The 23,485-nt window shown below is 50.5% G+C and overlaps 2 protein-coding genes across 18 annotated transcripts in view; both read left to right on the top strand.

Annotated features, from left to right (window-relative positions):
- Qtrt1 (queuine tRNA-ribosyltransferase catalytic subunit 1) lies at positions 1-8,273 on the top strand. 2 transcript variants are annotated; one of them, XM_052754153.1, is made up of 12 exons: positions 1-414; positions 579-647; positions 739-877; positions 4,334-4,412; positions 4,516-4,631; positions 6,381-6,435; positions 6,603-6,670; positions 6,791-6,929; positions 7,266-7,341; positions 7,415-7,524; positions 7,600-7,687; positions 8,033-8,273. In XM_052754153.1, the coding sequence occupies exons 1-12, from the start codon at positions 124-126 to the stop codon at positions 8,183-8,185; spliced, it is 1,383 nt and encodes a 460-aa protein (XP_052610113.1). In that variant the 5' UTR covers positions 1-123; the 3' UTR covers positions 8,186-8,273. The 2 variants fall into 2 exon arrangements, with proteins under 2 accessions (XP_052610113.1, XP_052610120.1); XM_052754160.1 differs by lacking the exons at positions 6,381-6,435; positions 6,603-6,670.
- Positions 8,274-12,232: 3,959 nt separating this feature from the next.
- The window catches only part of Dnm2 (dynamin 2), a 91,861-nt gene continuing 80,608 nt past the window's right edge, over positions 12,233-23,485 (top strand). For 9 of the 16 annotated variants that reach the window (XM_052754074.1, XM_052754114.1, XM_052754123.1 and 6 more), the window contains exon 1: positions 12,236-12,563. In XM_052754074.1, coding sequence (XP_052610034.1) covers positions 12,403-12,563 — 161 coding nt within the window. In that variant the 5' untranslated portion in view covers positions 12,236-12,402. Of the gene's footprint in view, positions 12,564-23,485 lie in introns of all 16 variants that reach the window. The other 7 variants (XM_052754133.1, XM_052754141.1, XM_052754054.1 and 4 more) reach the window with 2 other exon arrangements.

Consider the following 23,485-nt stretch of genomic DNA (forward strand, 5'->3'; position numbering starts at 1 on the left):
GGCCATTACCTAGCGAAAGTGACAGCCCTGGGATCCGGAAGGAGCGCACCCCGGAGTGAGGTGGAGGTAGGCGTCGGTTGCCATAGTTCCCTGGAGCTCTCGGGTCACGTGATCCGAGACACCATGGCGCTGCCCTCCGCGGTCTCGGCCCACGTGGTTCCGGGACCGGAAATGGCGGCGGCAGGCAGCCCGGCTTCGCTGGAGTCCGCTCCACGCATCCTGCGGCTGGCGGCTGAGTGCAGTCGCTCCAGAGCCCGGGCGGGCGAGCTGCGGCTGCCTCATGGAACCGTGGCCACCCCGGTGTTCATGCCTGTGGGAACACAGGCCACCATGAAGGGCATCACCGCGGAGCAGCTGGACAGCCTGGGCTGCCGCATCTGCTTGGGCAACACCTACCACCTGGGGCTGAGGCCGGTGGGTGGATTCGATCCTGCGGTGGGCGGCGAGGGGGCAGCCAGGCCGGGACACGCCTCCGATGCGGTCCGTCGGCGCGGGCGCCCCGCGCGCGGGCTCCCCCGGGGCCTGGCCAGGGAGCTGCGGGCGGTCCCCTCACGCGGCCCTTTCTTCCGGCATCCCAGGGCCCGGAGCTGATCCAGAAGGCCCAGGGGCTTCACGGCTTCATGCACTGGCCCCACAATCTGCTGACGGTGAGATGGGGTCGCCGCCCTAGGGCTCCGGTTGGGGTGAGAGGGCCCCCAGGCTCCATCTCCTGACAGCTTCGCGGCCGGGTCCCCCCAGGATAGCGGCGGCTTCCAGATGGTGTCTCTGTTTTCCCTGTCCGAGGTGACCGAGGAGGGCGTCCGCTTCCGCTCGCCCTACGACGGCCAAGAGACGCTTTTGAGCCCAGAGAGGTCTGTGGAGATCCAGAACGCTCTGGGTAAGAGAAGGCTGGCGCATCGCCCCTTCACCTTGCCTGTAGGCGGAGACGCCGCGTGAGGTTTGGGACATCTATGAATGAGGATAAAGAACAGGTCCTGTGCTGGGCTGGAGTCCCCGCGCAGCAAACACAACACAGCAAAACAAACACATAAAAAAGGCACGTGGTGGCTGCTTCGCGGGAAGATTGTTGCGGTTCCGGCCTGCTTGGGCTTCCCAGTGAGAACCTGCTCCCATCTCTGACTCGTGATATCAGCAGTGTGAACACAGTGCTAGATATGTAGCTGCCTTTTTTGATTTGTTTTTTGTTTCATATGTATGTATATTGTTATTACTTTATTTACTTATTGTTTTTATTTTGGACAGTCTTACTATGTAGCACTGACTGGACTGGAACTCGTTTGTTGACGAGTAGACCAGGCTGACCTCAAATACAGAGATCGCCTGCTTCTGCCTTTGGAGTGTTGGGATTAAAGGCGCACCGAGCTGTTGAGCTGTTACTGTTTTTAGTAACAAATTGAATTTAATGAAATAATAGTGGCAACCACATGAGATAGGAATTATTGTAGGCCCCTTTTTTCTTTTCTTTTTCCCCCCCTTTTTTCATCTATATAGTTTATATTTTTATTTTGTCTTATTTTTGAGACAGAGTCCTACACAGCCTAGGCTGGCCTAGAACTCACTGCCTTATTAACTGAGGTTGACTTTGAACTCTTGATCCTCCTCCCTCCACATCCAGAGTGGTGGAATTACAGCCAAATGCCACCATGCCCGGTTTTATACTGATCTGGGGGTCAGACCCAGGGCTCTCGGCACGCTACACAAGCTTTCTACTCACTGAGCTGCATCTGCAGGCTAGGACAATTTGCACTGTATAGCTTTTGAGTGATGTTGGAGCCTTGTGCCAACATCATGACCAAAAGCGACTTAGGGAGGAGAGGGTTTATTTCGTCTCACAGGTTTTAGTCCGTCACTGAGGGATTGTAGGCAGGGGCTCTACCACTGCACCAAGGCCCTAGTTCTTGATTTTAGATACAGGATCTCCCTATGCTGTGCGGGCCGCGCTGGAGCTCAGGATCCTCTCTTCCTGCTGGGATTACCGGCGTGCTGAACCACGCCTGGCTCTGCCTTTTTGGTTTTTGTTTTTGGAGAAAGAATGTAGCTTTGTTGCTCGGCCTGGACTTGACTTCTACCCTCTAGATCTGGTTCTGATAAAAGTCACCTATCTGTCTGTGTTTTAGTTTCTTTCGGTAGCTGTGATAAGAGAGTCTGAGCAGAGCACGTTGAGGAGGAAAGGATTCATTTTGATTGGGCATATGCTTCCAGGTCACAGTTGATCATTGAGGGCAGTAAAGGCGGGATCTTGGACAGAAGCCATGGCTGAACGCTGCTCACTGGCTTGCTCACAGGCTCATGCTTAGTTAGCTATTTTGCTTTAAGATTTATTATTGGGGTTGGGGATTTAGCTCAGTGGTAGAGCGCTTGCCTAGCAAGCTCTGGAAAAAAAAAAAGATTTATTATTATTATTATTATTATTAGTTTTTTGAGACAGGGTTTCTTTGTGTAGCACTGGCTGTCCTGAAACTCGCTTTGTAGACCTGGCTGGCCTCGAACTCACAGAGATCCTTCTGCCTCTGCCTCCTGAGTGCTGGGATTGAAGGTGTGCGCTGCCACCACCACGCCTGGCTTATTTTTATTATATTAACTTATGTGTTTGTGTGCACACGTGAGTGCGGTGCCTGAGGTGGTATATTCTCTAGACCTACAGTTACAGATAGCACTGGCCTGCCCGGGTGCTGCGAGTCCGGTCCTCAGGAAGAACACGGCATGATCTCAAACACAAAGCCACCTCCTCAGCTCAGAGCTGGCTTTTTCATGCAGTGCAACGTCTTTGCCCAGAGAGAGCACTGCTTCTAGAGGGCGGGTCCTCCCACATCAGCCAATCATCAAGACAGTCTCAGATAAGGCCACAAGCCAGTCTGATCTAAGAAATTCCTTAAGGCTGGCTTTTCTCTCAGATGACTTTAGGCTAGGATAGTCTGTCTGTCTAGTTGTCCTTCAGTCCTTATATCTGTTTTGTCTATCCATCTAAATCTGTCTCTATCTATCTAAGCTGGGGGTGTAACCCAGGTCCTCACCCATGCCAAGCCAAGACTGTGCCTCTGAGTCATGGCCTCAGGCCTCCAAACCTTTTATTTGGTAAGTCTTTGGGTGTCAGAATTGTCAGCAAGGAGCATTAAGCTAAGGGAGACTGCGGTTTATTTGTATCTTGGTGTGTGCTCTTGCGCCACAGAGCAAGCACAGGAGACAGAGGTGAGTCTTCATGAGTCCTTGCCTCCATCTTGTCTGAGACAGGGTCTCATGGTCCAGGCTGGCATCGAACTCTATGTCGCCAACAATGACCTTAAATTCTGTTTTTCCTCGAAATATATTTTTAAAGATTTTATTTTATTTATTTTTGTTGGATTTGAGACAGGGTCTCACTATATATCATTGACTGCCCTGGATCTTGTTATGTAGGCGAGGTTGGCCTGGAACTCACAGAGATCCTCCTGCTTCTTCTGTGCCAACCATGTCTACCTATTTTATTTATTTTTTGTATATAGGTATTCGGCCTGCATGTATGTCTGTGTACTATGTGGCCACCAAGGCTAGAAGAGGGCATAAGATTCCTTTAAACTTGCTGTGAGCTGCCAGATGGCTTCTGGGAACTAACTCAGGTTCTCTGGAAGAGCAGCCAGCACTCTGGCCCCCAACTTCAAACTCCAGATTCTTCTGCCTCCGCCTTCTGAAGGCTGGGGCCACAGGCCTCAACCACCACACCCACTTTATGCAGTGCTGGGGATGGAACCTGTAGCCTTGTGTATGCTGGACTATACTGGCTGAGCCATAGCCCCATATTCCAGAGTATAATTGCAACAGTTCCCTATAAAGCTGGGCACAGTGGGGGTAGAGGCAGGGGGATTGGGAGCTGGAGAACAGCCTGGGATCCATGGTGATCATTTGCAGGAATCAGTCTCCTCCTTCCACCATGTGGGTCCTGGGGTTGAACTTGGGTAGTCAGGCCTGGAGGAAAGCACATTTACCTGTGGAGCCATCTCACGGGCCCATGAGGGTATATGTAAGAAAGAAAACAAGCCGGGCGGCGGCGCACGCCTTTGATCCCAGCATTCAGGAGGCAGAGCCAGGTGGATCTCTGTGAGTTCGAGGCCAGCCTGGTCTACAAAGTGAGTTCCAGGAAAGGCTCCAAAGCTACACAGAAAAACCCTGTCCCCAAAAAACAAAACAAAAAACAAAAACAAAAAAAAACCAAAAAAAAAAAGGAAGGAAAGAAAAAAAGAAAACAAAAAAGTTCCCTAGCTTCTGTGCAGCCATATTAGGATGATGGCAAGGAGGTGGTGGTACCTGCGTGGGTCTCTGTGTCTTGTCCCTCACCAGAGTGCCCTCTCCCGCTCAGGCTCTGACATCATTATGCAGCTGGACGACGTGGTGAGCAGCACGGTGACAGGCCCTCGAGTGGAGGAGGCCATGCACAGGTCTGCATGTGGGCGGTGTGCGTGCGTGGGAGGAAGAGGGCCCTGTGGTTCCCTGCTGTCTCCCTAGCCATGAGAGGTTCTGGGACCTAGGACCCTCTTGCAGGTCGGTCCGCTGGCTAGACAGATGCATCGCAGCCCATAAACATCGGGACAAGCAGAACCTGTTTGCCATCATCCAGGGTGGACTGAATGCCGATCTTCGGACCACTTGCCTGAAAGGTAGAGTCAGGTACTGGTGGAGGTGGGGCTGGTCCAGGCACAGGATGATGCTTTGGCCATAGCTGTTAAATGGCAAAGGATGCCACAAGTGCAAGATGCACGAGCCAAAGGCCTTGAGGCAGTGTGCAGTAGGGCAGGTCTAGAAAATGGAAGTAATGAAGGCAAATACTGGACCCAGGTTGATCTTTCTTTCTAATTGTTTAGCTCCCCCATCCCCCCACCTCCCTCCCTCCCTCCCCCCGCCGTGTGTGTGTGTGTGTGTGTGTGTGTGTGTGTGTGTGTGTGTGTGTGTGTGTGTGTGTATGGAGGTCAGAGGACAACTTTGGGGAGTCAGTCCTCTCTGCCGTGTGGATTCTGGGGTGGAACTCCGGTCACCAGGCCTGGCAGCAGTGCCTTTGCCCCCGGGGCCATCTTGCTGGCCCTTTTCACATATTTTGTTGAAATATTAGGTTGACTTATGACAGGCTTTCATGTAGCCCAGGCTGGCCTGGAGCTCACTGTATAGTAGAGGATGATCTTGTACTTATCCCCCTGCCTCCACTTCAGAGTGCTGAGATCCCTGGCATGCATCACCAAGCTCAGAAGATGCCTTGCTGACCTGGAACCCAGGGCTTCATGCATACTAATCAAGCCCACTACCTGCTGGGTCACAGCTCTTCCCCAGTTTCTCATAGGGTTCAGGGCGGCCCTGAATTCCCGATTCTCCTGCCTCGTCTCCTGAGTGCTAGGGTCCCAGGGGTGCATTAGTATTTTGACTTTGGAATCTTGTTTCTAGAAAATGGTAAATTTGGGGATACACTTGGCTTTCAGCTATGGGCCTCTTCTGATGATCAATGTTGAGAGCACTGGGTTGTGAGCTGGCTGAATGGATAAAAAGAAGCTTGCTGCCAACCCTCACAAGCTCAGTTTGGTCCCTGGAACCCACAGACTCGGAAAGTTGTGCTCTGACCACTGTGCGATGCCTTCGTGTCCCGTGAATACATAAATAATATAATAAAAGTGAGCCTTGCGTTCAGTCAGTAGGCATTCAGCAGTGGCAGCTTAGGTCCCCAGCAGTACCCTTTGCTTCTGCCCCTCCCTCCCTGGTGTCTGTCTGTCAGGGCAGGGTCCTTCCTAGGGACTAAGTGTGGTAGACCTTTCAGATGGTAACACCCATCGGAGTTGAAAAGACTATTGTCAGAAACTGGATTTGCTTTGGGACATTTGCTGGTGGTAAGACTGAAGAGTCTTGCCCCGTAGGAGAACCCTCTACCACTTAGCTGCACCCCTGCCTAAAATGGGTTTACCACATCAAACTGCTGAACATCCTAGTCCTTCTTGAGGCTGTAAAGCCGAAACTGTTACCACACACACCCTTTCTTTCTTCCTATCTCTAGTCTTTGTTTCTTAGAGTTTTTGAAATGAATTATTTAATTTTTTTAAAGATTTATTTACTTACTATGTATAGTGTTCTGCCTGCATGTATGCCTGCCCATCAGAAGAGGGCACCAAATCTCGTTATAGATGGTTGTGACCCACCATGTGATTGCTGGGAATTGAACTCAGAACCTCTGGAAGAGCAGCCAGTGCTCTTAATCTCTGAGCCATCTCTCCAGCCCCCTAATTATTTAATTTTTGAGACATGGTCTCTCACATAGCAGCCCTAGGTATACTGTGATTAAAGGCATGTGCCACCATGCCTAGCAAAAACCATTTTTATTTGCTGTGTATGAATATTTTCCTGCATGTATGTATATCATATATATGCAGAGCCCAAGAAGACCAGAAGGTGTTGGGTCTCCTGGAACTGGAATTACAGATGGCTGTGAGCCCTGTGGGTGCTGAGATCCGAACCTGGTACCCCTGAGAGAACAGCAGTGCTCTTAACCTCTGGCCCATCATCTCCCACCCTCTCCTTCCTTCTTTATGTAACCATGCTGTTGCGGGACTGGTTCTGTAGCCCAGACTGGTGACAAATTCTTGATCCTCCAGCCTCAGTCTCCTGAGTGGCTGGGATTCCAGGGTGGATCCAAATGCCTGGCTCAAGGCTTGGTTTTATGGTAAGTTAGTGGAATGCTGTACTGAAAGAAACCTAGCCTTGTGACTAGAATATACTCCTAACTTTTTGTAAAGTCACAAAATCCTAAATCCTCCTAAGCTGGGGCCACCTGCTCTTTCAGAGATGACCAAGAGGGATGTGCCGGGCTTCGCCATTGGAGGTCTGAGTGGGGGAGAGAGCAAGGCACAGTTCTGGAAGATGGTGGCATTAAGCACCTCCATGCTGCCCAAGGACAAGCCGAGATACCTGATGGGGGTTGGGTATGTTGGGGCGGAGGAGACAGAGCCCTGAGCCCTGCTGTGGGGGGCAGATCCTGGGGTTCCCATTCCCTTTTGGGAAGAAGGGAATAGCATTACTGGGGAGCTAATGAAGCGGTCACATAGACTACTGCCTGATGTAAACAATGTTCTGGGACATCCTCAACTATGTAGGGAGTAAAGGCCAGCCTGGGCAATGTAAAATACAGTCTTAGAACAAAAATAGATAAAAGAGAACACTTGACTGTCGTCTGAGGTCCACTTGGGGGTGGAGGGAAGCCTGGGAAACCTTCTCTTGAGGCTGACTCTCTGCTCCTCACCCTCACGGCTGCACCCCAGCTATGCCACCGATTTGGTAGTCTGCGTGGCTCTTGGATGTGACATGTTCGACTGTGTGTACCCCACACGGACAGCGGTGAGGCCCGGGCAGGGGACGGGAGGGGCTGGGAGCCCATGCCCCTCGTGATCTTGACCTTCCTTGTCCTCAGCGCTTTGGCTCCGCTCTTGTGCCCACTGGGAACCTGCAGTTGAAGAAGCAGCAGTACGCCAAGGATTTCAGTCCCATAAACTCCGAGTGTCCCTGTCCCACCTGCCGGAAGTAGGTCTTGGAAGGTGGGGATTGGAGAGGGGAGGGGGCTCAGGCTTGTGTAGCCTCTAACTATGTGACCCGCAGGCACAGCCGCGCCTTCCTGCACGCCCTGCTGCACAGCGACAACACCGCAGCCCTGCACCACCTAACCGTGCACAACATTGCCTACCAGGTGGCCTGGGCAGGGCCCTGGGGCAGGCAGGGAGGGAGGGTCTTGGCTCTGAGAACAGAGTTAGTTGAGGCTGGTGGGGGAAGGGGCATAGCATGGCTCCTTTTTATTTGAGGGTGTGGTGTAGATCTGTGGCTCAAGTGGGGTTCCCTCTTTGGGGGTGTAATGAGTCTGGGCCCTAAGGACCTTTTGGGGGTGCCTCATCTAGAGGGTGTCCCTCAAACATGGACAGGTCCCTCAAACATGACCTGTCTCTCTTTGCCTTGGGTTTATGATGTGGGGGCACTCTTGGCACACCTGGTGCCTTGTGGGTACTCCTGGGACTGATGCTGGTGCCCTCCCCCGCAGCTGCAGCTGCTGAGCACCCTTCGGAGCAGCATCTTGGAGCAGCGCTTTCCTGACTTTGTGCGAAACTTCATGCGCACCATGTATGGTGACCACAGCCTGTGTCCTGCCTGGGCCGTTGAAGCACTGGCCTCCGTGGGAATCACACTCACATGACCTGGTTGCCCGGGGAGGGACGCTGGGGCATGGGGGATACTGAAGGGTTTTTCTTTTAAAAAGATTTTGTTACTGCTTTTTGTTTTCATCTGAGATCTTGTGTCTTCTTGGGAAGGTGGCCTGTCTGTCTTCTTCCTGGTCCCAAGTTTCACTGTAGATGGATGTCTTGCTGCTTCTTCGTAGGAAGTAACATAGGGAGTGCAGGAGAGCCCAGTGGTTAGGTATGCGTGAGGCGGCCCTGAGTGATCCAGGACGGAGAAAGAAAGGCAGAGTCCGGAAAGGTTAATCTGGCGGCTCTCAGCTGTAATCCTAGCTCTAGGAAGGCAGTCCTTGTAGGACAGCTGCAAGTTCAAGGCTAACTTGGTTTCATAGCCAGCCGGGGCCTGAGTAAGACCCTTTCTCAACAAACAAAACAAGAAGTAACCAGAGCACCAGTGGAGTGATAGGAACCGCCAGGTGCAGCCCAAGACTCAGGGCTCCTTTTCTGTGTGTTTGTTTTTGTTTTGGAGATAAGGTTTCCCGGTGCAGCCCTGCGATCTTGGAACTTACTCTTGAACTCACAGAGATCCGCCTGCCTCTGCCTCCCGAGTGCTGGGATCAAAGGTGTGCACAGCCATTTTCTTTTCTTCTTCTTTTTAAATTAATATTATATGCATTGGGGTTTTTTGTTTGTTTCTTTCTTTCCTATATGTCTGTGCGAGGGTGTCGGATCCCCTGGAACTGGAGTCACAGGCAGCTGTGAGGGGCTGGAAATCTGAAAGATCAGTCAGTGCTCCTGACGCTGAGCCATCTCTCCAGCTCCTTTCTTCCTTTCCCTTTCTTTTTCTTCCTTCCTTCCTTCTTTTTTTTTTTTTTTTTTTTTTTTTTGGTTTTGGTTTTGGTTTTTCGAGACAGGGTTTCTCTGTGTAGTTTTGGTGCCTGTCCTGGATCTCACTCTGTAGCCCAGGCTGGCCTCAAATTCACAGAGATCCGCCTGGCTCTGCCTCCAGAGTGCTGTGATCAAAGGCATGCGCCACCACTACCCGGCGCTTGTTATACTCTTTAGGAAGACCCTGAATCTCTGTCTTCATCTGTTTCTCTCTCAAGTGCTGGGATCACAGGTATGCGCTCTCACACCTGGTTCATGTGGTGCTGGAGACCAAACCCAAGGCATCGTAGACAGGCACTGTGCCCAGAGTCACATCCCCAATCCTATGCATTTTTTTATAGTTGCCATATAATATTATTCAGCCAACTCCTGCTGTTCTGATAAAGTCTGCAACACCAAGTGCCAACTATAACCCCAAGCGTTTGAGTCATGTTCCTTAGACAATGGCTTCTCCATTGATACTGCCTATTTCCTGAAAGTTCTACGTTCCCACTGGTTTACACACACACACACACACACACACACACACACATCATCATCATCATCTCATTCCTTTGGCCAATAAGGCAAAAGAGAGTGGACTTCAATGCTCTGAATTTTTTCTTTTTCTCTTTATAGCTAAGTCTTTTCCTCTATCGCCCTTTCTCACAGCTTTAGCAGAACTCCCGTACCACCTTCTGTCAGCTGCTTTCCAGAATGTCCATTGCGCCTCAGGCACATCTGTGGCTAGAAGCATCAAATTACTATTGAGTAATAGTTTCATCCTGGCATGGTGGTGCATGGCCATAATCCCTAAAGTGAAGAGGCTGGGGCAGGAGGATTGGGAGTTCCAGGACAGCCTGGGCTACATAGTAAGGGTCAGCCTGAGCTATACAGACTGTGACTCAAGTAAACAAAACCACAGACTGGGACCCTGGCATATAGAAGAGCTCTTTGTTCATAATAAACTGGGTATGGTGGCTGGTGCCTGTAGTCCCAACACTTCAGAGTTAGAGGCAGGAGGATCTAAATTCAAGGCCATCCTCAGTTATACAGACAGCTTTGAGTCAAGGCTGACTAAATGAGGTTCTATCAAAAACACCACCATTCCTCCAAAATGCATTTGAGTAGGGAGTCCAGTAGGCAATTAGAAGGTCTAGAAAGTAGTAAAGTTCAAGGAAACAACTGTGGAATATTGGCTTCTGCCTTAAGATGACCCCAGGGTGGGTGGATCAGATCCCACCCCAGTAAAGACCCAAGGGTGGTAAGCCTGTGTAATTCCAGCCCTGGCAGGGTTGGCCAGCAGCTACTCCAGCTGAATTCACCAGTTCCAGGCTCTGAGAGATCCTATTTCAAAAAATAAGAGAGGGAAATGCCTAAAGTCAAACTATGACCTCCACATGCACAGGGCAGTGCACCACAGGCTCATAATTGTGCAAAAATTGGGGGCTGGAGATACGGCTTTGAGTGCTGTTCTTGGAGATGGCTGCAGTTCCGTTCCCAGCACCCATAGTCAGGTGGCTGACAAATGCTTCTAACTCTAGCTTCAGGGGATCCCTTGCCCTCTTCTCATCTCATGTGCATATAATACATCCAACATACATAATTAAAAATAAAATAAGGGGCCTGGAGAGGTGGCTCAGCAGTTCAGAGCACTTGTTGCTCTTGCAGAGGCCTTGGGTTCAATTGTTAGCACTGACAGGGCAGCTTGCAACTCTAACTTGTTCCCGGTGATCTGACGCCCTCTTCTGGTCTTCTTGGGCCCTGCATGAACATAGTGAACAAAACATACATGTATGGGAAACACCACATGCATAAAAGTGAAGTTTGGGGTTGGAGAGAGAGCTCCACAGTTAAGGACATTTGTTGCTCCTGCGGAGGATCTGGGTTTGATTCCCAGCACCTATATTGTGGTTCACAACCATCCAAAATTCTAGTTCTAGGGGATCTGACGCTTCCTGACTTCTGTGGACACCAGGCACATTACGTGGTGCACATAAAATTAAAATCTTTAAATTCTTTAAAATGCTATTTTATGTAAATTTTTAAAAGATATATTTGCATAAAATTAATTTTTTATGTGCATGGGTGATTTGCCTGGATGTAAGCTGGTGCATCATGTTTGTGTCTGATCCTGGTGGAGGCCAGAAGAGGATGTCAGATTCCTGGAACTGAATTACTAATGGTTGTGAGCCGTCATGAGGGTTCTGGGAACCAAACTCGGGTTCTCTGCAAAGCGGGTAAGTGCTCTTAACCACAGAACCATCTCTCTAGGAGCAATTTTTTTTTTTTTAAAGTAAAAATAAGCCTAGGGTTGTAACCACTGGCAAAACACTTGCTTAGTTAGCTTCATGAGGCCCTAGACTTAATCCCTATGAACATTCAGGAACATGCACGCACGAACAAGTGGGTTCAAATAACCACACTCACAGCCTTCTATGAGACTCATCTTCCACTGGCACTGGGACTCTTCCAGAGCTGGAGTCTGTGACCCTTTCTAAGATACAAGTTTTCTCCAGCGCTTAAGAACGCTTGCGTGACTGTCAACGGAACCATACCATGAGGTGTGGCGCTTCCTGAGTACTGTGGCTCTTTGCTTAAAGAGAATATCACAAACTGACAACAAAAGCCAGGAAAGCTGGGAAGAATTCCTATGACGGACAGACACGGCTGTAAATCAGTATGTGTAATCTTAGCAGGAGGGAGCCCGAGGCAGGAGGATCACCTCGAGTTTGTGGCCAGCCAATGGTTCAGAAACAGCAGAAAAAAAGGGTTGCGGCTCTCTTCTCTCTTATTGGTTGGAGGAACGAAGTGATATTTATACCAACCAATGAGAAACTTTTACGGAACTAACTAATGTCAAGTGACAAACCAGTGTTTAAGGATGGATTCCTTACATCATTGGCAGGCTGACGTTTCCAGAGACCAATAGGACAACCCAGATCAGCCTAGGGAGCAGAGGCCTCGGTGTCTTCACGAGACCCCGCCTTCCGGGCGTGACAACCCGGTTTTCACTTCTATTGGTTTTCTAATATTACTGACACTTCTACAACCCAATGAAATTGTGAGACCAGCCCTTCCTCGTGTCTTTTTTATTGGCTTGCATCTTTGAGTGGCAGCATTCTTGACCAATTGAAGGTAGCATTAGGGATTCGGGCTCCGCCCCAGAGGCTGGGCGGGGAGGTCGCTCGGGTCGGGTGTCGCCTGAGAACCGGATGAGGCGGCGACTGTGAGGCCGAGCCGGGAGCGGGCGTCGCGGCGAAGGGGAGCCCGGGCGGGCTGGCAGAGCGGAGCGGCAGGAAGCAACGGCCACAGACGCCTCGGGGTCGCGTGTCGTAGCCGGGGGAGCCGCGGGGCGGAGGCGGGCACCATGGGCAACCGCGGGATGGAAGAGCTCATCCCGCTGGTTAACAAGCTGCAGGACGCCTTCAGCTCCATCGGCCAGAGCTGCCACCTGGACCTGCCGCAGATCGCCGTGGTGGGCGGCCAGAGCGCAGGCAAGAGTTCGGTGCTCGAGAACTTCGTGGGCCGGTGAGCGAGCGCGCCGGCGGCGGTTCCCAGGCTCCGGCGGGGAGGGCGGGCGGCGGCCTAGGGCGCGGAGGGCGGGCGGAGAATGGCGGAACTGCGGCTCGCGGACGTCGCAGGACCGGTGGCAGTGGGTAAGGTCTGGGGCAAGAGTCTCTGTGGCTTTCCGCAGGGACTGGAGATGCAGACCCAGGTCAGGGACTGCCCAGTGAGAGTGCGTTAGGTTTGGGGCAGGACGGTCAATGCAGACCCTTCTTGGTGCTTTTAGTCTCAACTATCACTGGTGAATTCTGACATCACTTTGCCTGTGATCCGGGATAGATCCACTCCTCTTTTCTCTTGCTACCTGGAAATCTTAGTGTGCGTGCTGCTGAAGCTACACTTGTCACCCAGCCGTTCATGGGGCATGAATGACCCCTGGGGTCTGTGTCAGGCTGGTTATTTATCTGGAACCTTCTCTACCGTCTGGTTAGCTGTTTATCCGTTCTGGACAGCCTTCCTACCGGCACCATTTGGTTGTCCCATCTGTCCAAACCCACCCTGAAGTCCACTGTTGTCTGGCTAGCTGTCTAGGGTGACCTCTGGTGTGCAAATGCCCATCTGTGCCCCTTGCTTACTTGAGTTGGCCTCTGCCATCTGAATGGCTGAACTTTAGGGGCTTCTGTTGTCTGGTTCTCTTGGGCCATTGGCTCCTGTCTTCCAAGTGAATCCATTCCGTTAGTCTGCCCTGCTGTTCTCCATTACCGCCCAGGCAGTCCTGCCTGTCCTATCCTCTCTGAGTGACAGAAGGTGAGGGACTTGGGAAGAAACATTCTTTAGAATTCTTTCCTGGCTCAGAATCCCCGAACCTCCTGGCTGGCTCCTGAACTACAGCTTCCCAGTTGGAGAGCTCTCCAGACAGCGCTGGGGGCCTCAGCTTGTTCCATCTGTCCAGTGGGCAAATTCCACTTGCAGCTGTTTCTGTGATCCAGGAAGTGAGTGAAGGAGGGATGTTGATTTATTCCTGTCCCTCCCCCTATGCCTGTCACACAGCACCACTTCTCCATTCCAGGAAGTGTTCCGTGAATGATGTGGTGTGTGCCCAGTGATAACATTTGCTTTGCTGTGGACATTATCATTGTGTGTGTGTCGGGGTGTGTGTGTGTGTGTGTGTGTGTGTGTGTGTGTGTGTGTGTGTCTCACAGTGCACTTGTGAAGGTCAGAGGACATCATCTTTGTGAAGTCCCTCCACATTTATGTAGGTCCTGGGGATCAAACTCAGGTCATCAGGCTTAGATAGCAAGCCTCTTTACCCATTGAGTCATATCATTCTTTGCCCTTCCATCTTAAATTTTTGAGACGTGCTCTCTCTCTGAGCCTGAACTTCACTGATCGGCTAGCCTGGCTGGCCAGTGAGTTCCAGTAATCCACCTCTCTCTGCCTCCCCTGGCATTGGGTTGGTTACACCCTCCCTCTGTTGTGTGTTATTGTTGTTACTAGTCTTTCGTGGAGGCAGGAGCATCACTGAATTTGAGGCTAGCTTACTCTACATAGAGAGTTCTAGGGCAGCCAGGGCTACATAATGAGACCCTGGTTGATGAAAGGATGCAGGGACTGGAATGTTGGCAGTGTCAATTTAGGCAAAATTAGATGCACCTGTGATCTTAGGCACTCAGGAGTCTGAGGCAGGACAATTCTTGAATTTGTGGTCACCCTGGGTTTCATTGTTAGACCTTGTCTCAAAAAAAAGCTGTGAGAGGCACTTGCCTACTGTGAATAAGGCCCTGGGGGTCCCCAGCACTAAACTGATAATAAATATTATTGCCATTTATGTTATCTTTGATTGCTTCATATTCAAAGAGACCTTTCTGTGACTGTCTTTTAGGTACTAAATTAATTTTTATGTATATTTTTAATTATTAATTTTTTAGATAGAGTCTCACTCTCTAGACCAGGCTGGCCTTGAACCCACAGGGACCCACCTGCTTCTGCCTCCTGAGTACTGGGATTAAAGGTGTGCGTACCCTTCCTGGATTTTGTTGTTGTTGTTGTTTAGAGCACATAAGTTTATTAGGTAGTTTTTCATAATTAATTCCCAGAATATGTCATACATAAAGAAAAACATATCACAAGCAAGCTGGGTGATGGTGCTGCATGCCTTTAATCTCATCTCTTGGGACATCTCTTGGGAGACAGAGGCAGATGGATCTCCAAGTTTGAGGCCAGCCTGGTGAGTTCCAGGACAGCAGGGCTACAAAAAGAAACCCTGTCTAATACGCACGAAATCCCCTCTCTGCCAAGTCAGTGTCCACACTCAAATTCCTCTACAACAAATCCAGGGCGCAAGGTTCTGCATCAAAACTGAAGGTCTGGCTTTATCAATGAAACCCATGAGACACGGGCATACTTCCTCCTCTTCTGTTCAGAACCACGTAGCTCCTTAGATCCCAAACATAATCGGATTTTTTTTTTTTTTTTAAACAGTCTCACACTGTAGACCAGGCCGACCTGGAACTCACCATGTGGTACAGGTTGGCCCCCAGAATTGTAGCAGTCTTTCCTGCTTCCACTTTCCAAGTGCTAGGATCATAGGCATGTACTGCCATGCCTGGGCATTAAGTTCTTTTTGCTCTGGAATGTCTTAAGGCCCCTGGGCTGCAGGGCCCTGCGAAGAGGGGTCCTTTTGTGGGTCCCATTCAGTCCTATTCTGTATTTCCTGCTGTGAATTTGACTAAAGAGAGTCAGAACTGAGAGTCTGTTTCCTTCATCTGCTACTCATGAATGTCCAGTGGGCATCTGGTTGGCACCCAGGAGCAAAGGATAGAGTGTGTCAACAGCTTGGGCCTGCTCAGCACCTGGGGACAACTCGGGCTGCTGCTTGTCAGTGCTGCTGTGGAGTTTTCGAAGAATGTTGGTATACATGTGGATGACACAGTTGGCCCGGCCTCTTGTAGGAGTCTGCATGCAGTTTGCTGCCAAGGACTTGAAATGTGTGTGACAAGTTTCACATCAAGTCCAGATTTCTACAGAGCCAGAAACTACCCAGAAAGTTCTAAAGAGTAATGATAATGGTGTGGAGGCCTGAGGCCCCCAAGCACAGGTCTGCCATGATTGACTTTGTCTTTAGTCAAGTGAATTGGGTTCTCTGGACCCCAGGTTCCTTTGTGTCTGTCTGTGCACACATCTGAGTATGATTATGTGGAGGTCAGAGGTTAGCCTCAGGTGTGGTTCCTCAGGAACCATCTACTTGGTGTTTTTGAGACATGGTCTCTTTTTTTTTTTTAGTTTTTCGAGACAGGGTTTCTCTGTGTAGCTTTGCGCCTTTCCTGGAACTCGCTTTGGAGACCAGGCTGGCCTCGAACTCACAGAGATCCGCCTGGCTCTGCCTCCCGAGTGCTGGGATTAAAGGCGTGCGCCACCACTGCCCGGCTGAGACATGGTCTCTTACTAGAACCTGGGGGTTGCTAATTAATCTAGGGTGACTGGCCAGCACGCTCCAGGGACTCACCTGTCCGGATCTCCACAGTGCTGGAGTGACAGGTGTGCATTATGACACCTGGCTTTTTACATGGTACCAGGCTGAACCCGGGCTTCATGCCTGGGCTCCCCAGCACCATACAACCTTGTTTGTTTTCGAGACAGGGTTTCTCTGTGCAACTTTGGAGCCTTTCCTGGAGCTCATTTTGTAGCCCAGGCTGGCCTTGAACTCACAGAGATCCACCTGGCTCTGCCTCCCGAGTGCTGGGATTAAAGGCGTGCGCCACCACTGCCGGGCCATACAACCTGTTTAAAAAAACAAAAGCAAAACGACGACTCCTGTATCCTAGGCTGCCTTTGAAATGACTGTGTAACAACCTAGAACTCCTGATCTCCTGCCTCCACCTCCTGAGTTCTGGCATTGCCGATGTGCACCATCATGCTTGACTTTGTATAGTGCTGGGGATGGAACCCAGAGCTTTGTGGGTGAACCAGTCAGGCCCCTAGATTTCTCTTCTACGTGATGGGGAGCTGTATGTAGTTTGGGCAGTGCAGGGCAGGGGTAGAGTGCCTGCTTCCATGTGCTAAGGCTCCAGAAGTTCAAAATAAGTAAAACCAAGACCCTGGGGTGAACTGAGTTAATGGGTAACTCACTGGGTCCTCTACCCAGGGTTGCTCCTATCCTTTTGGAAGCTTTTGCATTGGAAACCTTTGGCTTTGTGCACAAGCCCTCTGTGGCTGCTGTGGCTCTCAGGAGGGCTTGCTTGGTCTCTACCTAACCTTTGCTGTTTAGCCTTAAGGGCTGGCAAAGAGAGGCTGGTTGGATATTTTTCTTTTTTTCCTCCTTTGGATAGAAGCCCAGGAAGTTGGGGTTCTAGCCTGGGAAGCTGAGGCTGGCTCCTTCCTGTGAGTGTCTTGCCTTTCAGAGTCAGTCATCCCCGTAGGAAGTGGGGCTGCCATTCCAGCTGAGTGTTTGACCCACCAGCTACTGCCCTTAGCTGGTGCATGTTGTCGCACTGGAGGAACACCTCTAGTGCGCCTGTCACTGACGCCTTTGGCAAGGGACTGCATCCCACCTCTTTAAGACCTAGGATCAGGCCGGCAAGATGGCTCAGTGGGTAAAGGGTTTGCCACCAAGCAGGTTTGATCTCCTGAGTGGAAGCAGAGGAGCAATTCCTGTGTGGTGCATCCACACAGACCCAAAGAGAATAAATAAATGAAGTGGTTTTTGTTTTGTTTTGTTTTGTTTTTAAAGGCAAACAAAAAGGGAGCCCCAGGGCTGTAGCTCAGTTGGTAGACTGCTTAGCATGAGTGAAGTCCTGGATTCCACCCCACCATCACATACACCGGAGACATGTTTGTAAACCCAAGTGGAGGCAAAGGTCTGCTCAGCAGCATAGTTAGTCCTGCTCACTTGGGCTACATGAGACCCCTGCCTCCCTGAAAAAGTACAAGAGAGTTTCAGGCTCAGGCCTGGAACCCCAGCACTCAAGAGGCTGAGGCAGGAAGATAGGGAAACCCTGGCTAAGTAAACAGAAAGTTGAGGGTGGAGGGGTAGCAACAACTCTTCCTCAGGCCGAGTGAGTGTCCATAGGACAGTGTTTTCCAGTGCTAGCACAGTTCCCATGTGCCCAGGAATATGGCCTCGAGGTAAATAACCTTCCAGCAGAGACTAGATAAAAACCCTGGTGCCGGTGATAGCAGTGCTGGGGGCGTAGAGGGGAGGAGCAGAGCCAGTGAGTGAGGACTGCTGTCAGGGCAGTCAGGTGACACCTGGCTTTGGAGAAGAGATGGGGAGGGAGAAGTTGGGAGAGGTGTCCTGAAGACTGGATATGGGAATAGCCAGTGTGAAGGCTCTGAGCTGAAAACTCCCCCAAGCGTGCTGGGGACCTAAGACTGTGAGATGAGCTTTAAAAAAGAATTGGTGTGTGGCTTGGTACAGGCCACCTCTTTCCTGGGGGGCAGGGAGGGAAAGTGGCTGGAGGCACTGCCCCATTTCTTTTTTTTCTTTTTTTTTTTTTAAATATTTTTTAAGTTTTTTTTTTTTAATTTATTATGTACACAGAAAAGGTGCCAGATCTCATTACAGATGGTTGTGAGCCACCATGTGGGTGCTGGGAATTGAACTCAGGACCTCTGGAAGAACAGTTGGTGTTCTTAACCTCTGAGCTATCTCTCCAGCCCACTGCCCCATTTCTTAACTGGATGCTTCGGTGGGCTGAGGGTGCTGTGCTCTCCTGATCGGCAGTTTTCTCTGTATTCTGTTCACCTGTTAGGGCCTGGTCTTATTTTCAAACTTGGATCAGGAGGCCTTGGTAGCTGTGTGCACAGGTACATGTGCACATGTTCCTATGCATGTGGACACCAGCTCAAGTCATCAGATTTGGATCAGGAGGCCTTGGTAGCTGTGTGCACAGGTACATGTGCACATGTTCCTATGCATGTGGATACCAGCTCAAGTCATCAGATTTGGATCAGGAGGCCTTGGTAGCTGTGTGCACAGGTACATGTGCACATGTTCCTATGCATGTGGATACCAGCTCAAGTCATCAGATTTGGATCAGGAGGCCTTGGTAGCTGTGTGCACAGGTACATGTGCACATGTTCCTATGCATGTGGATACCAGCTCAAGTCATCAGATTTGGATCAGGAGGCCTTGGTAGCTGTGTGCACAGGTACATGTGCACACGTTCCTATGCATGTGGACACCAGCTCAAGTCATCAGATTTGGCAGAGATGCCTCTGTCCACTGAACCATCTCACCCGCATTTTTTCTTCTGTTCCTCCCACTCCCTTCCTGGAACTTGATCTGTAGACCAGGCTGGCCTTGAACTCACAGGGATCCCCCCAACCCCTCTCCTGCCACCTCTGGCTCCTGAGTGCTGGTATTAAAGGCATGAGCCACCACTGACGAGCTCTTCTTCTGTTTTAATACATAGTGTCTTTGATAGACAACCCAAGCTTGTGACTCTCTGTCCCTCCCCACCAGTGCTGCCACGGCAGGCCTGCAGCCTCACACCAGACTGAGTTGAGCATTCTCCAGAGCTGGGTAAGGGCTGGTCACTGAAGGGAACCTCATCCCTCGCCTCACACTTGGAGCTGCGCAGAGCTGCAGCTGGTCTAGGCTGTGTCGGGTTTGAATACAAATGCCGAAATGACAGGCTCCTCGGTTGCTGGGAGAAACGTGGGCATCCGCTGAACCCTAATTTACAGGGGCGGGGCCAAGTGCTGGCTGTAATTAGGCCCGTATTAAAGTGTCAACGCTTTCGGAGAAAATACAGTCAGTAATGAGCTGCTTAACACAGCCTCTCTGCACACTGAGCAAATGGAGGACATTGTCATGCCTCCTGAGCCAGGTGACACACTAAGAAAGACTCCTGCACCTAGGTGTATGTGGGATTCCTGTGAGGTCATCCTCAGCTTCAGCCAGAGGCTAGGTGAGCATTTTAAGACCTACATTGAAGCCAGGTACTAGTGGCTTGGGAGGCAGAGGCAGGTGGATCTCTTGAGTTCCAGGCCAGCCTGGTCTACAGAGAGAGTTCCGGAACAGCCTGGGCTACACAGAGGAACCCTGTTTCGAGGGGAAGAAAAAGAAAAGACCTGCTTTGTTATATTTTTATGTATATGTGTGTGTACGTGTGTAAATGTGTATGTGCACCACACATGTACAGTTCCTTTGAAGGCGAGAGGGCATTGGGTCCTTTGGAACTGGAGTTGTAGACAGTTGTGAACTGCCATGTGGTACTGGGAATTAAACCCTGATCCTCTGCAAGAGCAGTAGGTGCCCATGACTCCTCAGTCACTTCCTCATACCGTCTCTTGTTTCTTTTGAGACAGGGTCTCTTTTAGCCCAGGCTGGCCTGGAATTTCCTAAGCAGCTGAGGTTGAACTCCTAATCTTCCGGTATCCGTGTGTGCTGGAAGTCCGGGTGTGTGTATCACTGGTTGGTTCCTTGCTGAGATGGAATCCAGGGCTTGCTGCATGCAAAGCAATTGAAGCGGTCCACCAGCTGAGCCCCAGCCCAGCCCTGCTGAAGTCTCACTCTGATGTAGGATTCCATGGTTTCCACAGCCTTTGGAGGACAGTTGCTGCTTTTTTACTGCCCTCATTTACAGATGGGGAAGCTGAGATTAGAGAGGGAGAGTAAGTTTATCATGGAGGTCAGACTCCTGTGAAGTTGTCAGGTGTGTGTCTAACTGTCAGGCCTTAAATCGGGTCAGGTGCTGGAGACTGGATGGGGACCTAGACCTAGCTATACAGAAGATGGGTGAGCAAGTCAGTGAACCAAGAAGGAGAAGTGTGGTGGTAGATAACACTGAATCAGAAGTAAGAGATTGGTTTGAGTGCCCATTGTCATGTGGATGCCCCTCAGTTGAACTGGAGACTGGTGGGAGGGGGCAGCAGGTACAGAGTCACCCCCCTCCCCCCAATCTGGTTAGCTGATTGCCTGATGCAGATTTGGCATAGCCTGGCACACATGGGACTCAGGACACTGCCTGTCCATTTGTGATTACATGAGTAGAGTGGGAACCAGTGACAGGCCCTGCCCTTCTGCCAGCTTCATGTGAGAGCCAGTGTCTGTTTGGAGTCTGTCTTTGATAGTGGAGTGTGCATGCTGTTCCTGGGCTGATCCCTTATCTCCACCCTGGATTTTCTGGAGCTCGGATCACTCTGCTTTTATTGCTTAGCTAATTTTCCAGACTGAGTGTGCTAGCTCACTCCTGTAATCCCAGCACCTGAAAGGCTGAGGCTGGAGGATTACCAAAAAAAAAAAAAAAAAAAAAAATCCAAACAAACCAAAGGAAAACAAAACAGTATAACAATGAAAAAGCCCATAAAACCAACTTTCTGTTACTTTTTCTGTGGTATTGTGAGTATGAGTGCACGTGGAGGCCTGAGGTTGATATTAGAAATCTCCTCTCAGTCAAATCTAGAGCTCTCTGATATGGCTAGTCTGGCTAGCCAGTGTGCTCTGAGAACCAACATTGTCTCGTCTTTTTAGGTTGGGGTTACGAGCCGGCCGCCATACCTGTTTAGCGTTTATGTGTGTTCTGGGGATCCAAACTATGGTCCTCATTCTTGGGTAGCAAGTGCTTACCCTGAGTCCACAGCTAGCTTTCTAGCCGGGGGCAACTGTTAGAAATCTTTCCATGGTAGTTTCCAACTGGAGCTTGGAACCTCCTGACCACCCCAGCATGTTACGGAGTGGAGGTGGCCTGGGGCCATCTCTGCTGGGGAGCAGAGATGACTGCTATTATTGAGAGACAGTAGAGCCCTCCATGGGCTGTTATCCACCGTCTGCAGCCCTGCATGTGATCCCACTCACCAGTGTGGATTCCTTGGCAAAGAACCATCATGAATGCTGTGTTTAGAGATTAGCCTCTTCTTGGCCTTCTCTCATGGGTCTTACCCTGAGGCTTGCTTGCCTATAGACCTCCCTAACAGAAGGATTTTCCAGCCTTCCTTCTGAGCCTGGGATAAAGTCTGGCTCTACTGCTGAGCTAAACCCCAACCAACCCCCTATTTATTTATTTATTTTTTTATTTTATATATATTTTTTTTGAGTCAGGGTCTCTCTGTGTAACAAACAGTCCTGGTTGTTCTGGAATTCACTCTGTAGACCAGGCTGACCTCGAACTCACAGAGATCCACCTGCCTCTGCCTCCCTAGCACTGGGATTAAAGGTGTGCACCACCATGCCTGGCTTATTTGTTTATTTTATGTGTATGAGTATTTTATCTGTGTGTGTTTTGTGTGCATGTCTGGTATCTAAGGAGACAAGAGGACATTGGATCCCCTAGAGTTGGAGTGACAGGTTGTGATCCACCATGTGCTTACTGGGAACTGAACCCTGGCCCTCTTGAAGAGCAGTCTGTGTTCTTAGCTGCTGAGCCATCTTTTCAGGCCCTTAATTATTATTTTTGAGACAGAGTCTCACACTGAACCTGGTTTCATTGTCTTTGTGTTTCCCCCTCCTCCAGAAGAAGGATTATAGGCATATATCACCAAGCCCAGGTTTTTCTCTCGTTTTGGGAATTGACCTCATGTTTGCGGAGGAAGTGCTTTATCCATGGAGCCATCTCCTCAGCCTCTATCATTTGTTTTCTTGATAGAGTTTTGTTTGCAGCTCAGGCTGGTTTCAGACCTGCAGTCCTCTTGCCTTAGCCTCTGAGTGCTGGGACTTCAGGCGCTGTCACTCCACCTGGGCCCTCCACTGTCCTCATCCCGACTGTGGTCCACAGTGGAAGCAAGGCCATCAGGCGATCTAGGAACACCCCCACTCCCTGCTGAAGAAGGCGACACCCAGAGACTGTCCCAAACACATTTTCCCAAAGACTTCCAGGGCTCTAGAGCAGGCAGGCATTGTCCTAGCTGGTGTGACACTGCTTGCTGGGTGATACACCCTGGCACAGCCAGACCAGCCCCACCGAAAGCCCCAGAGGTAGCCTCAGTACACAGCTGTCTGTCCTGGCTGTGGGGCTTCTGTCTTCTGGACTTACAGATGAGGTCTTTCTAGAGCCGTGGTTCTCGCCCTTCCTAGTGCGCGACCCTTTAGTACAGTTCGTCATGCTGTGGTGCCCCAACCATAAAGTTATTTCGTTGCTGCCTCATGACTGTAATTTTGCTACTGTTATGAATAATAATGTAAATATCTGATATGCAACCCCTGTGAAAGGGTTTTTCGAACCCCAAATCCCCGTTCTAGAACTACTGTTGTAGAGGATGGTAGCTTTCTGGGCTAGAATGCCTGCCCTAGTTGCCCCAACAGCAGGGAACCTGCCAGTGGTGAGGCTGGCCTTGAACTCCTGGTCCCTCTGCTTCCACCGACAGTGCTGGCACTCTAGGTGTGTGCCACTGTGCTGAGTGGGAATGCATGCTTGCTAAGATGCTTGTGGCTACTGGATGAAACCCAGCAGAAAGCCAGACCAGGAGCTGGTGGCCTGTGCCTGGACCCCACTCACTCGGCCTGCCTGTGGTTAGGTTCCCATTGCCATCGTTTGCAATGCTGACCAGCCGCTCGACCAAGCCGAAGTCCGGCTCATGCAGCCTCTGCCTTGGTGGCACTTTCAGGGGACACTGCTTAGCACAGGCTGTTGAGGAGTTGGGGTAGGTTGTTTTCTAGGGAGGGCCTTACCTGGGCTTTGTCCTGGCATGAAAACTGAATCTTAAACTTTTTTTTTTAAAGTTTTCTTGAGAAGGTCTCATGTCATCATTGCTGACCTCAAACTAAGTTAAGTACGTAGCTGAGGCTGGGCTTGCTCTTCTGTGCTTCCTGCCTTCACCTCCCTATGATGAGATGACAGACATGACATGTCACCAGTCCTACCCCCCTCCCCCCTTCCCCCCCACTCTACCACCACAATCATTCCTAGATAAATTGTGTGTGTGTGAGAGAGTGAGTTTCATATAATCCAGGCTAGCCTCACACTTCTGATCCTGCCTTCATCTTCTAAGTGCTAAGATGACAGGCA

The sequence above is a fragment of the Peromyscus californicus genome, unplaced genomic scaffold (genome assembly GCF_007827085.1).
Source record: "Peromyscus californicus insignis strain IS unplaced genomic scaffold, ASM782708v3 Scaffold_11__1_contigs__length_118956290, whole genome shotgun sequence".
NCBI classification, from domain to species: domain Eukaryota; kingdom Metazoa; phylum Chordata; class Mammalia; order Rodentia; family Cricetidae; genus Peromyscus; species Peromyscus californicus.